The following is a 16143-nucleotide window of genomic DNA, read 5'->3' on the forward strand; positions in this document are numbered from 1 at the left end:
AACGGAACAAAGAAAGGAATGCTCAGTAGCCGCTTCAAAAAAACTCATTTTTCAAGAACATATTTAAAAGCTTCTTTTGACAGACGAAAGCGTCTTTTAAATCTATGGATGTTAAAAACACAATTAGTTAAAAGCACTCACTTCAAAATAGAATCACTTACAGGCAATGCACCTCAGACAAACGACTGATTTTGTCTCGAATGTTTTTCCTTATTAATGCCACTTTGTACTCATCCTCTGAATCCGAAGACGAGGAAAACAAAAACACATGGATTCATAATAATTTTTACACATATACATATTTTGATCACAAAAAGTTATTTTGAAATCATCTTTTGCTTCTAATTTCTTATTACCATATGTTTACAGCAATGTAAAAAAAAGTAGTAGACAAAATAAATTACGACCGAATGCGGTGATCCAAAATTTTACAGCGATCGATATGTTTCTCGATACGAAACAGAACTCGATGACGAATGCGGTGATTAAATCGATGTTTTTGTTTTTATTTGTATACCTTCTGAATTGTTAAATGAAATCATGTATTGTCCCCTAGCTCCTGCTTGCCCCTATGTTGCATTCCTGGAAGGGGGGGCGGGATGTTCAGGTTGACACCCTGTTAGATTTAAGGTTTTATGAATTGTAAAATACAACCCTGCAATTTATAACGATGTATGAAAAAAATTAAATGGATTTAACTTAACGACACGTTCACTTACTTTCACTCTCTCTCATATACCCGAAGGTACGATTACCCCCGCCAAATAAATTCAATTTTAATTTATTTTTTTAAAAACCAAAAGTTAATTGCGTTTTTATTTGTTTTTCCCCCTCATTGGTAAATTATTTTATTTAATTCCCCGCCTTTTCACAAACAAATTCAGAATTAGTAATTGAACAAAATCCCCCAAAAATATTTTGTAGTGTATTGTTTTTTTTATATGAATCAGCCTTAATGAATTCAAGTAAGAAAGGTATTAAATATGTATATTAATTGAAAATAGAAAAGAATAAGCAATAAATAAATGGAATTGGCTCAATTAAAAATTTATTTAAATTCCGATTTTTATTGGTTAATTGAAAGGTTTTATTGTATTGCATGTGAAATTTCAAAAGACACCATTTAAACTATGTAAATAGAAATAACAAAAAGAATGTAGCAAAAAGCTTTTATTCAAAATCAATAAAATATAACAAAATAGTTTCTTAAAACTATATGCAACAAAAGTTGTGAAAAATTCCCTATATGTAATTTAAATAAAAAGGAATAAATATAGTTTAGGCAACGATAGATTTTAAATACAACTTATTAAAAACAATAGTTAGAACAAAATAATTTACTTAAAATGATATACAAAAAAAAAAAAAAAAAAACAATAAATACTTAGTGCATCATATATGATACATGCTTATATGTATTTCGAAAAAAGGGGAATGTAAATGAAATTATATACTTGGTTTAATTTTCAAAATTATTAAAATTGCACATTATAGCCTCATTTATAAATAATATAATACCATAATTAATGTAAATAATTTTACGCACAATATACCAATTTTAGCACATACGGATATATAATGGCACACAATTATTAAACATTCAAATGTTCCATAGATGATACTGTAGTTTCAATTAATAAATTATAGTCCAATTCGTTTAGACTAGCTTTGGCTGTGAGGAGATCCAAAAATGAATCCAATGGTGACAACTTTTCAGCAGCAATGCCTGAAAAATAACACAATTTAAAAACGAAGTTTAGAAATATCTGTTGATATTGAAATAACGTAATTTAAAATATATCTAAACGCACGTAACACCACTACATCAAAAATATTCGGATATCGAATAACCTCTTATGCACAAAATAAATACTGGACTGATTAATCACAACAATTTGAGGGTTAACACAGAATTAAAAAGATGCATAAAAAATTCTTACCATTCCCTGTGTTTGTCGTTTTAATTATTTAGGGTTTGTGAGCAAATATAAAACACAATATCAAAAGTCCTACTATAACCGAAAATAGAACTAAGATTAAAAGTGGTATCACGCGACACATATATGAGGCTGATTTTCTAAAAGAATCTAAACGCAAGAATAAAAAATAATGGTGATATGAATATACAGAGAATACTTAGTATATAGAGTGTACAAATGAAATGTTATATAAATTTGGCATAACCCAATATTCCCTTATTCCCAATTCACTACTTTAATATTAGAGAGCCACCGTGGTGCAATGGTTAGCATGCCCGCTTTGCATACACAAGGTCGTGGGTTCGATTCCTGCTTCGACCGAACACCAAAAAGTTTTTCGGCGGTGGATTATCCAACCTCAGTAATGCTGGTGACATTTCTGAGGGTTTCAAAGCTTCTCTAAGTGGTTTAACTGCAATGTGGAACGCCGTTCGGACTCAGCTATAAAAAGGAGGTCTCTTGTCATAGAGCTTAACATGGAATCGGGCAGCACTCAGTGATAAGAGAGAAGTTCACCAATGTGGTATCACAATGGACTTAATAGTCTAAGTGAGCCTGATACATCGGGCTGCCACCTAACCTAACCTACTTTAATATTGCATGTTGTAAGTCAAAAACATGCTCTCACATGATACTCATACTTAAAATAACAACGGCATATTTCAGTGGATTTTAAATCCACTTTTATTGTAAGAAAATTTCATTATTAATATTATTTGTATATTTTGTGATCCTTAGGACAACAAGATTATAAATCTTATATTTGACTGCACTAATGTTTAATTCGATAAACAATATATACTTAAGCATTAGATATTAAGAAAATATTAATAAATAAATAGAGATTAGTAGATTTCAAGCCTAATTTGAATGGGCTATAAAGAATGGAATCAACCGATTACATTTCATTGCTGGCAGAATATTGATATTCACTGTTTGTTTTATACCCACCAGCATAGAATGGTGATGGGGGTGTAATAAGTTTGTCATTCAGTTTGTAACTCATCGAAATATCGATTTCCGACTATACAAAGTATATATTCTTGATCAGGGAGAAATTCTAAGACTATATAAGCATGCCAGTCTGTCTGTCTGTTGTAATCACTCTACAGCCTTCAATAATGGCGCTATCGTCCTGAAATTTGGCACAGATTCGTTTCAGGCAGGTCAAGTTCGAAGATGGGCTATATCGGTCCAAGTTTTGATACAATCCCCATATAAACCGACCTCCCGAAATGGGATCTTGAGTTTATATAAATCGTAGTTTTTACCCAATTTGAAATTGGAAATCTAGAGGTATTTTAAGACCATAAAAAGATGTGCTGAAAATGGTGCCTATCGGTGCATGTTTTGGTATAGCCCTCATATAGACCGATTTCCCGATTTTGCTTCTTGGGCGTCTATAAACTGTATTTGCTATCCGATTTGCCTGAAATTGAAAATCTAGAGGTACCTTAGAACCACAAATTGATGTGTCGGAAATGGTCCGTATCGGTCCATGTTTTGGTATAGCCCCCATATAGACTGATCTCTTGATTTTACTTCTTGGACTTTGCCTGAAAGTGGAAACCTAGAGGTATTTTAGGACCACAAATGTGTCAGCCGAATATGGTGTGTATCAAGCCATGTTTTGGTATAGCACTCATATAGACCGATCTCCCAATTTACCTAGTTGGGCTTCTAGAAACCGTATTCATCTGATTTGCCCTAAAATATATACTGGTATCTTAGACCCTCAAAAATCTGTATCGCATTTATTTTATCGATCCATTTGGTAAGGCGTCGATATAGACCGATTTCACTTCTTGAGGGTATAGCAGGCTCACTGATCATAAAAATTGCATGAAACTGAAAGTAAAAGTTCCAGATTTGGCGGTAAAAATCTACAAATTTAAGATTTCAAAGATTATTTCTAAAACTCAAACAAAATTGGTTCTTATAAATCTAGAATCTGATCTAGTCTTCATAGTTAGAATCTTTAAATTTATCTTCGGGAAGCGTATTGGTTGAACTGATCTGCTTGGGAGAATATTTGTCATAAAACCCCCTGAAAATCTATATATATATTATCAAGTAACCCGCTACGCTGAAGAATTTTTAAAGGAAACTATCATATTTGATTCATGGTGGTGGGTATTTAAGATTCGGCCCTGCCGAACCTACTACTGCATATACTTGTTTATTAATGGCATTGGCGTAGCTAGGAGGACTTTTTTGGTTCTCCCTCTATTTCTGCAAACTATTATAATCAGGCTTGTATATCAACCGTTACATTCCTGTGTGGAGGTTGTTTATCCATGAGTGACTTGAAGGACTTGTTTTATCACAAATTGCAGTGGCATGGGCAGGCGACTTGGAAAGGCGACTTGAATGTGACCCCGAGAATTTTGGGGTAATTAATGGTCGGAATTGTTTCGTCATCGACGCTAATATTCAACTGCCTGCATACTTCTGCCGCAAAGCTACAAGGTTAATATTGTTCTCAGAGTCTGACCAACGCCCCACAGTGGTTCCAAATGGTTCTTTTCTGTGTGTAAAAGCTGAGGCGTTTCCTCTAAGTTTGCAATTTTGTGGGTCACTAGGCGAACTGTAAGCGTTGAAAGTTGGTCACCTCGGGAATATGAAATTTTGTTTTAGCTGTCCGATTTCTATGATTTCTTTGCTGGGTAGAACTTGTAAAGCTCTACAAAAGCCGATTTGTTTTCCAAAAAGCCCTATGTATCCCCTAACTAACTGTAAAAGGTTTCAACATCCTACCAATAAACAGGTGAGAAATATGCAAATTACAAAAAAATAACGTTTTTTCAACATATGTCCTCACTTTGGGGATTTTTTATACCAATTTTGGAGATGGTATATTCAGCAATATATCTTAAAATTTTTCCTGCAACAATCAATAAAAACCATAATGATATCACAATTAGTTCAAAAGTTATTAAGGTTTCAATTCATATTTTTCATACCCAAAAAATTGAAATTTTTGAAAATTGTTCCTTGCCCCAAAAATTCCACTTTTCTTATTTTTTGTTCTTTTCAATTGCATAGAAATAAAGCTTTCTTAAATACCTTTCCATCGATGTATTATATTTAGACCCGTGCTTAGCCACTATACCTTACCTATTTACATTTAAAACGAACATTATGAATAGGAAAAGAAATACGTTTGGCTTATTGACCCTTTCACTACCGAAATAAACCTAATGTTAAAAACTTTAATTTTTCTTCTGGTTTTACTTGTACTAACAGCATGTAGAACAAAAATTGTCATTTTGAAAACCTACCTCAATTACTTCGAGAGCTATATGAGCTCGTTCTGAAAACTTGATTCTTGAACTGTGACCAAATGGCCTTACGAAAATAAGCGCTATTTGACGTATATTATCCTTCAAAGTGTGAGAAAAAATACAAAAGAGAATCGGCAAAAATGATCAGCTATAGTTTTTGTATGAATGTCCATTTACTGGAAACATACAGTAGAAAAATTGTCTCAAATTTTCGTTTATTGCTAAAGAAGTTTATAAAAATGAATTTTAGACCTCACCAATATGAAAAATATTTATAGCTTATTTAGATTAAAGCCTCTACTTTAAAATAACATCGAGAAATAAATCGAAACTAAGTGGGAAAATAGAATTTGGTGTCTTTTTCGAATGTCTTCTAAGTGGACATTGGTAGTGAAAGGGTTAAAGTTTATACCATGTTGTCTGGCACACAAATAGACATGGGTTCTTTCCAAACACCAAAAAGTTTTTAGGTAATGATTTATCTTCTCAATAATGATGGAAATGACATTACTCTGTAATATAGTCATATCACAACATATTTTCCACTTTAGGTTGCGATAACTAGAGGTGTGCGTGTGACTGAAATTTCACTCACACTAACGCTCACGCACGATACGTGTGCTGGGCAATCCCACTCACGCACATTCACGAAATGAACCCCAGTACTCACGAACTACTTTTAAAGACGCTCACGCTCAATTCAAATGTGTGCATAAATATTTTAAACGCAAGAACAAATCATAGCAAAGGGTTGAAATAAATAAAGTGTGTAACAACAAATGGCCACGTGGTAAAGGTTTGAAAAAAATATATGATAGAACGCATTTGAAATTACCTGTGTTTGTGTTTTGTGGTATTGTAAAAATGGGAAACAATCTGCGTTTATTGAAGGTAAGAAATTGTGAAATGTGAATACCGTTTTCCATTGAAGCCTGTTTACACTAAATTTATATATTTTATCAAATATATAAGAATATAAGAATGTGTTTGCAATCAAAAGTTGGATACCGTATTGATCTTTTAAAATTATAATTTTTTTCACTCCTAGTTTTCTTAAAACCAAGAGCGGTATGGGTTTGTTGGAAGATTCACCTTGAAGTTGCGAAGTAGCGTTGGCATTAAATTGCATTTTTGTTTTACCTGCCTTTTTCGGTTTGAACTCAAGTAGAGAGCAGTATATCTCATATATAAACTAATGAGCTTAATTAAGTAATGGTAAAAAAGTTCTTTCTTTTGGATTTTAAAATATGAAAAATATCCGAAAATAATAAAAATATGTATTTTCCATTTATATTTTTTTCTATTTCCAGAATTTGCAAAGTATCATCAATATAACATTGCTTTGTCATTTTTTTGTATTTGATTGGTTCAAATTTTAATAAACGATTTCAATGTGTGGAAATTTTGGAAAGGAATTGTTACTAAAATTAAATTACCGAGCTCCTTAATACACCTTTCTATGCTAAAAGACTACAACTGCAAAAGAAGATTATAAATCTGCAACCTGGAACTAAGAATTGAACTTGATATTCTATGCAGATTTATTGGAAATCTAGGCGCATCTACATATTAGAAGGAACATGCTGTCATGGTTATTATGATAAGGAAGATAATGATTTATATAGTTTATTTTTTCACCCTATAGTTGTTATTGATAGTAATTGTATGTGTAAGTTATGTTAGAATAAAACACACAAATGATAAGAACCAAATTTATTTGTCTATTGCATAATTAAAAAAAATAATAAAATATTGAATATGTTTTATAAGAAACACATATTTTCTTTTATTTCAAATAAAACTAAATACGATTTTGGGGGCGCAATATATAAATTTTTTGATTGAAATTTATAGCCAATTTCAATTAATTATTTAATTGCATGAATCAAATAGTTGATTGATTTTTGTCGCGAAATTAATTAAAATTAAAATTTTTTTTAATTGATTCAATCACACTATTAATTGATTCCGTGACAAAAGTCAATTAAATTTTTAATTGAAAATCGTGTTGGTTTTCAATCAAAATGGGTGATTGATACTATCATTTTTGTGATTGAAGACATTTAAATTAAAAAATGATTGAATCTGCGATTTTCGTGATTGAAATCAAAAAGAAAAAAATTGTCTGTACTTAATATGCATATAAAATGGGAAACATTGAAAATGTATACATACCACTGCGGACATTTGATCGCAACTGTGTGCTGACATGACTAACGCTGCCTTTTCTTTGCTGAACTGGATTGCCAGAAAGTATATTTGCAGCATGCTCTCGACCTCTAATCATTAGACTTTCGGGATGGTGCCAGTTTTTAAGTAAACGTTGAGCTCGTTGCTTTGGCAGTGAAGCCAATAACGATAACTTTTTTTCTATGCCATCTTGGGAATCATCAATATCTTAAAGAAGATCCTAAATTTTTATAGTTCTTAAAGTAGACAAAGTTTTAACATTGAATTACCATTAATAATTGTTTTCATAACGTCAATATGGAGCTCAAATACGAAATTTTGAATGTATTGCAAAAACATTTCAAATGTTAGAGATCTGTAACCTAGGTATGTAAAGAAAGAAGCAAACCCCTGTGGCAAAGGGAATGCAATCGAATCTACGGCCAAACAATAACGTTCCAAAATCAGAAAGAGTGAGTACCGTTGGCCATTGCTCATTTGATCTCTATATTGGAAAAAATAAATCAATATTGTGGTTAAATTCCTATAATTGCATTTAGATTACATCAATTGGAATCCTCGAAAAGTTTCATGTCGTGCATCCAAACCAGCAGCCCGACAAACTAATGAGCAAAGTGAACGAGACAAGTCCAACTGTGATGAGACATACTATTTATTAAATGAAAATGATTAATAAATATAAATGGTTGAAATTCTTAAAAATATAAAAACAATATTTTGTAAAAGTTCTAACCTGAGTTGCTACGGCATGCACATGCGCCGGTGCTTGAGACCTTTCAAAAAATGTTTCTTTAAGCCATCGAAAACCAGTATTTGGTTTCGATGAATTTTTAACCAGGTGAACACTTAGTTCACGTAGAGTCTGTAAAAGATATTTTCAATGAATTGTCAATTCAATTCAATGAATTTTGAATTTTCTTACCACTGACATTACATGTTCCTGTTTAGTTGCTGTACAAGATTCAACTTCTATAAATGGCATAATTTCATTACAGCCCCGCCTGTTCGGGACAGAGAAATCATTGAGACTACCACCACTGCTTGGGGTAGTTGTCTGGGGCGTTGTACAACGTGAAAGCGCCTCTGGCTGATAGCAAGCTAAAGAAAACATTAATTTTTCACTAACTTGCTCTACTGTAAATCGCTTATGAATGCAATTGGAATTTTCTTTCCGTCCGGAATCATTCAAGTGTTCCCACAAACGTGTCCATATATCAGCCTTATATGGCGATAACCTTTGTTGTGGTGATAGCAACATCATACTTGTATTCCACAGGCTTTCGTGAGATATACCAACACTTATTTCCGCTACCCGTGCTTGTATAGGTTTTGAAGCATCCGCTGTAGTTAATGGAAGAAATTTTGACATACTCATGGCATCTGATGGAAGGCCACGTAAAGCAGCCGCATAACTTCCTGCAACTAGAGACTCTTTCAACAAAGCAACAGTATCCAATGACAATGGTCGTTCCATTATAATACTTAGCAGTTCGGCCAATACATCCAATTGGTCATTGGAAGCGTGAACCAGGAAGTGATGGATAATGCTTAATCGATTATCCACCGAAATATCATTACGAAATGCTTCAATTAAATGGGAACGTGGTACCGAGAGAGATACTAAATCTAATGTCGCGGTATCGTAAGCCATTGAGCCCCATTTCCGACAAGGGACTAAATGCGTAAGTGGGTTGCGATTATGTGCCGGACAAACTATATGACAACATGGTTCATGTGATAAGCCAACATCTAAGAGATGTACAAATAAATCCGGCTGGAACACGAGTAAATGGTGTGGTCCATGTAAAGCGAAAGTTGGCTTCAAAAGTCGGGCTTTTTCCCAAGGAACACCAGGCATCACACAGTGCACGACACATCCATGATGGAGTAAGGTAACAGAATACGCAAAATGAACATCGACTTTTCTAAAAGCATTTCCAGCTGATGAAGCGGATGATGCTGTGGTAGAGCTTCCTGCGGATGGTGTTTCGCTTTCATCAACGTTTTTCGGTTGTATAGGTTGGTACAAATAGTAATGACAAACAAACAGCATTCCGCTTGAATCTGACAATATAATCAGATTTAAAGATGAATCGTGAACTCTTAGTGGTACAACATCATCTTCATACGTAGGGTCGTCATCGTGAAATGAACCAGTTGGCAATTTTGGTAGATTTAGTGGTATATTAAGCTGAAAATAATGAAAATAAAACATATTCTTATTATTCGAGCATATAAATTTGGAAGTTCTTCTGAAGTCATTACTTTTAATGTACTCCAATAAATTTTCTTCTATACGTAGGTTTTTTTTTTTTATTTCACAAGAAGTTATTTTTAGGTGGTACATAAAAAAGATTAGTTTTGCGATTTTACAATTTTTTTATTTTAAGATCACATGAGGATAAATACAGGAAAATTCCAAAATATATATTTTTGGCGACAGTTTTTATTTTATTTTTCTTTTTTGCAATTTTTCATGGTTTGTGTGGCCCATAATTATTACACACACAACAATTATGGGAGATTTATTCAGAGAATTCCCAGAAGATTGGTCGCCGTTTCTTCTCGAATCTTCCCTTATCACCCTGATATTGGCATACTTATAATAATTTTAGTTTTTTTTAGTCTTAACTTTTTTGATCTTTATTTCCAAATAAAAGTTTTTTTTGAGCTAGAGATCAATATGTATTTTTATTTCTATTTTTCTTCAATAATTCACAATTTTCTTGAATTGCTTCTTCTTCAATACTTAGGTTAGGTTTAGTTAGGTGTCAGCCCGATGTATCAGGCTCACTTATACTATTCAGTCCATTGTGATACCACAGTGGTGAACTTCTCTCTTATCACTGAGTGCTGCCCGATTCCATGTTAGGCTCAATGACAAGGGACCTCCTTTTCATAACCGTGTCGAACGGCGGGCATGCTAACCATTGCACCACGCTGGCTCAATACTGATCTGTAATATATGTATTATAATAAATTAATAGCATAAACTATATGATAACAATCTGATAACTTCTACCAGGTGAACATAACATTCTTATTAGAGTCACCAAAATATCGCACAGTGGTTCCGAATCACTTTTTTTGGAAATATTTCTGTAACTTTGGAACGGATAAGGATATCAACATAATTTTGAGCAAATCAAAGTGAACCTGCGGTTTCTGGCGCCACAATCGTGAAGTAACACAGGATTTTGTCAGAATCTAATATCGCTTCAGAAGACATTTTGATTTGCTCAAAATTTGGCATAAGGAGTACAATTAGTAATAAAGTCAAGTGTGCAAAATTTGGTGGATATCGGTTCAAATTTTCCCGAGTTAGATTCATATGACCTCCAAAGAAAAAAATTTCACTCTAAGACCAAAGCTCCACTCCGATTTACTTGAAATTTTGCACAGGTAGTACAATTAACATTCTAATGGGGCATACATCGGTTCAGATTTAGATGTAGCTCCCACTCCTGATGAAGTTGGAAAGAACCAAAGAAACGTTGAGTAAAATATGAAATAAATTAGTTATAATTCATACAAAAACCAACTAACCAAAAAGCCCAGTTTGAACAACTATAATAGAATAAAAAAAAATAAATTACGGTGTATACAATCCCACGGCGGCGGGTTCTACGCACCGGATTGACCCGATGGATACCAGCCATCGGCCAGCGGCTGCCACCTCAGTGTACGTGTTGTCTCGTCCGTTTTTTCGTGTTGGAGAAGATGCATCCCGGGGAGCCTTCTCCGCCTGCTTTTGGTCCGAGCCGGGATAGAGGAAAACCCCGGACCATGGTACTGTGCCGTCTGCCGAAATCGAATTCACCATCGCTCGGTTTCGGTGAGGTGTAACCGGTGCATGGAATGGGTGCACTTCCGGAACTGCTCCGGCCTAACATCGCTGCGGGAGTATAGTCAAACTGACTTCGTGGCAGGATGCTGTGCCAATGACAGCAGCAGTTGGTCATCTGATTATGTGACCCCACCGACTTCTCCCGCACAAAAATATTCTCCGCCGCAGCATCTTACACCGAATATTGTTGTACCAGTTCCGGAGAGTGCATCATTTTTGCAATTTAATTGCAACGGGCTCCGTGGTAAGATTAGTGAGATCGTAGACTTTATGAATCGGAAAAGGATAAGGGTCGCGGCGATCCAGGAAACAAAGCTGAATCCCACCTGCAGCCTACGACATTGTGATGGGTACAATGTCCTACGGAAGGATCGCACAAGAAATGGAGGTGGTGGCCTGGCTTTCATATTACACCGTTCCGTGCAGTATAGACCTATCACGCTTGTGCTAGACACTAATGACCCGTACATGGAATGTATGGGGGTAGCAGTTAAGTGTGGGGCTGCCGTATAGACCTATCACGCTTGTGCTAGACACTAATGACCCGTACATGGAATGTATGGGGGTAGCAGTTAAGTGTGGGGCTGCCGAGATAGAGCTATACAATGTGTACATACGGCCGGTTGGTAGCTGTGCTCCAGGTTATAGCCCAAACATTGAGTGGTTGTTGAGCGGGCATAACCGATTGGTTCTAAGAGATTTTAATGCCCACCATGAACTTTGGCATTCACTCCTAGGTAATGACCAGAGGGGCATAGCTTTGGCAGAGCAGATAGACGACTCCACATTTTGCACGGTGAACGAAAAGGCCCCCACGAGAATTATGGGTGACTGCAGCAGTTCTCCAGATTTATCGTTAGCATCGCCTGGTCTGATAAATGACGTCTCCTGGCAACCCGTCATTTCATTGGGTTCGGACCACCTCCCCATAATTCTCACCATCAACCGACCCTCCGATTTCATAACCTCTGAACGCCGGACGTTTATTAATCAAAAGAAAGCCAACTGGGAAGGCTTCAGAGAATACACCGATCGCCGCTTCAGTGAGCTCCCGTCCCCCTCACATATTCATGTTGCCCAGAGGGAGTTCCGGGACATCATCAACGCCCAAGTGAGGCCCAACTTCCCAGCCGAAGCGGCGGGACTCGCAGACGAGCGTGATGAACGCCGTCGTGCTAACCCTGCTGATCCTAGAATCAGAGAACTAAATCTAGAGATTAGTAAGATAGTCGACGAGCACAAGCGGAACACTTGGTTAGAGCACCTGAAGCAATGTAACTTAGGAACAGGAACTGGTAAATTGTGGTCAACAGTTAGAGCCCTCTCGAACCCCTCCACAAGGGATGATGGGATTTCAGTCACATTTGGCGACGTGACTGTGACTGATCCGAAGAGGTGCGCCAAATACTTCAACCAACAGTTTGTCGAGCATCCCGAGAGTGATAGAGCGAAAAGGAGAGCCACCCGCCGTGTACGTGGTCTCCGAGCCGATGACACACCACAATTTACTGCAGCCGAAGTTACCAAACCATCTAAGGCGCTGGGCCCTGACGGAATTTCAATGCTAATGCTGAAGCATCTGGGAATACTGGGAGTTGAGTACCTGACCAGACTCCTCAATTTGTCTTTGGAATCACACATTATACCCGATGTCTGGAAAATGGGAAGGGTGATTCCTCTACTGAAACCGGGCAAAGATTCGAGCAAAGGTGAATCGTACAGACCGATATCCCTTCTTTCGCCAGTAGCCAAGACACTTGAGGCATTACTCCTCCCAGCCTTGTGGAGAATTTTCCAGCTGCCCACAATCAACATGGATTCCGTAAGGTACATAGTACGACAACAGCCTTACATGCCATTTCGACACATATTAATAAGGGACTTAACCAGCCCAGGCCGTGTCATAGGACGGTCCTCGTGGCGCTTGATCTATCGAAAGCATTCGATACGGTCAACCATGCCACATTATTTGAGGACGTCGAGAATACGTCCCTACCGACGAGCGAAGCGTTGGGTGCTGAATTATATGTGTGGACGCCAGTCGTACGTGGAATTCAGGGACAGAAAGTCAAGACCGCGTAGAGTTAAACAGGGAGTTCCCCAAGGTGGGGTGATATCTCCGGCACTGTTTAACCTCTACATGTCCTTGATTCCACCCCCTCCTGACGGCGTCGAGATTGTATCATATGCGGATGACTGTACAATATTGGCATCTGGGCCCAATGTTGATGACATTTGCGATCGGTTGAACGTCTACATAGCTAATCTTACCAGTTATTTCACTGCGAGAAACTTGAGGATATCCCCCACCAAATCCTCAGCCACACTATTTACTACATGGACGGCAGAAGTGTGCAGGCAGTTGAATATCAGAGTCGATGGAGTAATAATTCCGACCACAAATTACCCCAAGATTCTTGGGATCACATTCGATCATCCCTATGCGAAGACACAACGCAGTATCTCCTGGGTTGTTATCGCAGTAATCATCCAAACCACCATCTTATGGATACACAACCACCACCCAGGAACGTAAGGGTTGATATACATAATATAGAGCGCGAGATCCAGCGCTATAAAAGAGAGCCTCTAGATCAAGCAGCGTACCAAGCAGGTTTGAACAGGATTCATGAGGATACTGTAGCTGAAGCGGTGAGAAGCTACAAGGTTAATCCTGTTCTTGGAGTCCGACCACCGCCCATAGCACCGGAGGAAAGAGACCTCCCACGGCAGACTAGGGTAGTTTTGGCCCAATTAAGATCAGGCAAGTGCAGCCGCCTCAATTCCTACTTATCGGTGATTGATAGCAGCGTAGCTGACGTTTGTCCAATTTGCAACCAAGGGCCACACGACACGCGTCATCTTTTCTCTTGCCCAGCCAAACCAACCCAACTTACCACCAGATCACTCTGGACACACCCCACCTTAGTCGCAGAGTTCCTTGATCTGGCCACAAGCTGAAGTAACATAAAAATGGATGAATTTCGATTGTGATATAGAATAAATTCCATTGGAGTATGTTATTTCCAAACCAAGATAATTTTTTATTGGTCCCATGTCACGGATTTCAAATCCCTTTCCAAACTGTTTTTTTAAAGTTTTGTATCAAATGTTCATCTTTGCATGACAATAAAATGTCGTCCACATACATCAAAACAAAGATATGGTCAATCCCTTTTGAATTTGTATAAAAACATGGGTTTGTGGGCTTTGATAAAAATTTAAATTTAATAAAACATCGTGAATTGCCGCATTCCACGATCTGGCTGATTGTTTTTAACCATAAATTCCATATAAATTTGTTCCTTTAGGGTGCTGTTAAGAAAAGCTGTTTTAGAATCAACGTTGTGGATCTTTAATTTTAGTTTTCCTCCAATTGCAAAGAGAACACGTAGAGTTGTGTGGGATACCACTGGGGCAAAAACTTCTCCATAGTCGATGCCATATTGTTGTGCAAATCCGCGGGCCACTAATCTTGCTTTATATTTTGTTATCCCATTTGCTTGTTTTGTTTTGTATACCCATTTGCAATCGATAATGTTTTTATCTCTGGGTCGATCAACTAAAATCCATGTACCATTCTGTTCCATCGAATCGATTTCCTTGTCCATTGCCTTTGTCCAATTATTGGTTTCTTTGCATGTTGTTGCTTCCTTAAAATTTTTTGGAACATTTTGATATGCAGACTGTAAATATCTTTCAGGAAGTTTGCCTTTATTTTTTCTTTGAGACCTTCTTAAACCGCTTTGATTATTTTCTAACTCTTCATCACTCTCACTTGATTCTATAAAAGAATCTATTTATTTATTTATTTATTTATTTATTTATTTATTTATGTAAGTCTATGGATATACAAAATCCTTACAGACTAGCTCCTAAACTAAAAGTAGTAAGATTCTAGTACTTCATTAAATTTTTTCAAAGACATTGATAAGTCTAAATTAAGTTTAGCATTTACAGCATTATATTCAAAAAGCGAACGCGTAATGGGCTCATTTCTGGAATAGTTTGTAGTATGAGTAGAGACATAAAAAGTTTCCTCATATCTAAGAATATGAATAGGTACCTTAAATTTTATAAGACTTAAAAGAAAAGAAGAATCTATTAAACCAGACACTAGCTTAAATATAAATAAAACAGAACAACGAGATCGATTATTGACCAATGTATCTAGATGAATAAGTTTGCACCGAGATTCATATGAAGGTAAAGGTGATTGAAAATTAAGAGAAGCAAGACAAGCCTTCAAAAATTTCTTTTGAATTCTTTCAATGCGGTTAACATGAACCGAATAGAAAGGATTCCAAACCATGGAAGCATATTCAAGCCTAGACCGAACAAAAGAAATATATAGCAATTTCAGTGTGTACGGATTTGTGAAATCTTTAGCATTTCTCATAACGAAAGCTAAGAGAGAATATGACTTAGGAACAATGTAATCAATGTGCAAGTTGAACGTGAACTTTGAATCAAAAACCACTCCCAAGTCCAAAGTACTTTCAACTCTGCGTAATAAAATGTTATTAATACTATACTCTGATTCAATGGTCAATAGACGCCTAGAAAAACGAATGTACGAGCATTTTCCAATATTCAGTTTCAAGCGATTCATTTCACACCAACTATATAGGCGATTAATATCGTCCTGAAGTTGAGATATGTGATTACTGCAATTAATGGCCGAAAAAACCTTCAAATCGTCCGCATACAAAAGAACATTTCCAAAACGAAAACAAGAACTGATGTCATCAATGAATATAACAAAAAGAAGTGGGCCCAAAACACTACCCTGGGGAACACCAGAGGGAGCATAATAAGGCTTAGAATGAAAATTCCCAATAGA

The 16143-nt window shown here is 36.3% G+C and overlaps 1 protein-coding gene across 3 annotated transcripts in view; it reads right to left on the reverse strand.

Annotated features, from left to right (window-relative positions):
• Positions 1-1137: 1137 nt before the first annotated feature.
• Positions 1138-16143, reverse strand: part of pigeon (gamma-secretase activating protein pigeon) — a 36025-nt gene continuing 21019 nt past the window's right edge. For 2 of the 3 annotated variants that reach the window (XM_075295365.1, XM_075295368.1), the window contains exons 4-9: positions 8376-9644; positions 8187-8315; positions 7998-8101; positions 7723-7937; positions 7439-7660; positions 1138-1726 (exon numbers count right to left, since the gene is read on the reverse strand). In XM_075295365.1, coding sequence (XP_075151480.1) covers positions 1593-1726; positions 7439-7660; positions 7723-7937; positions 7998-8101; positions 8187-8315; positions 8376-9644 — 2073 coding nt within the window. In that variant the 3' untranslated portion in view covers positions 1138-1592. Of the gene's footprint in view, positions 1727-1940; positions 2088-7438; positions 7661-7722; positions 7938-7997; positions 8102-8186; positions 8316-8375; positions 9645-16143 lie in introns of all 3 variants that reach the window. The other variant, XM_075295366.1, reaches the window with a different exon arrangement.

This window comes from Haematobia irritans, chromosome 2 (genome assembly GCF_050003625.1).
Source record: "Haematobia irritans isolate KBUSLIRL chromosome 2, ASM5000362v1, whole genome shotgun sequence".
NCBI lineage: Eukaryota > Metazoa > Arthropoda > Insecta > Diptera > Muscidae > Haematobia > Haematobia irritans.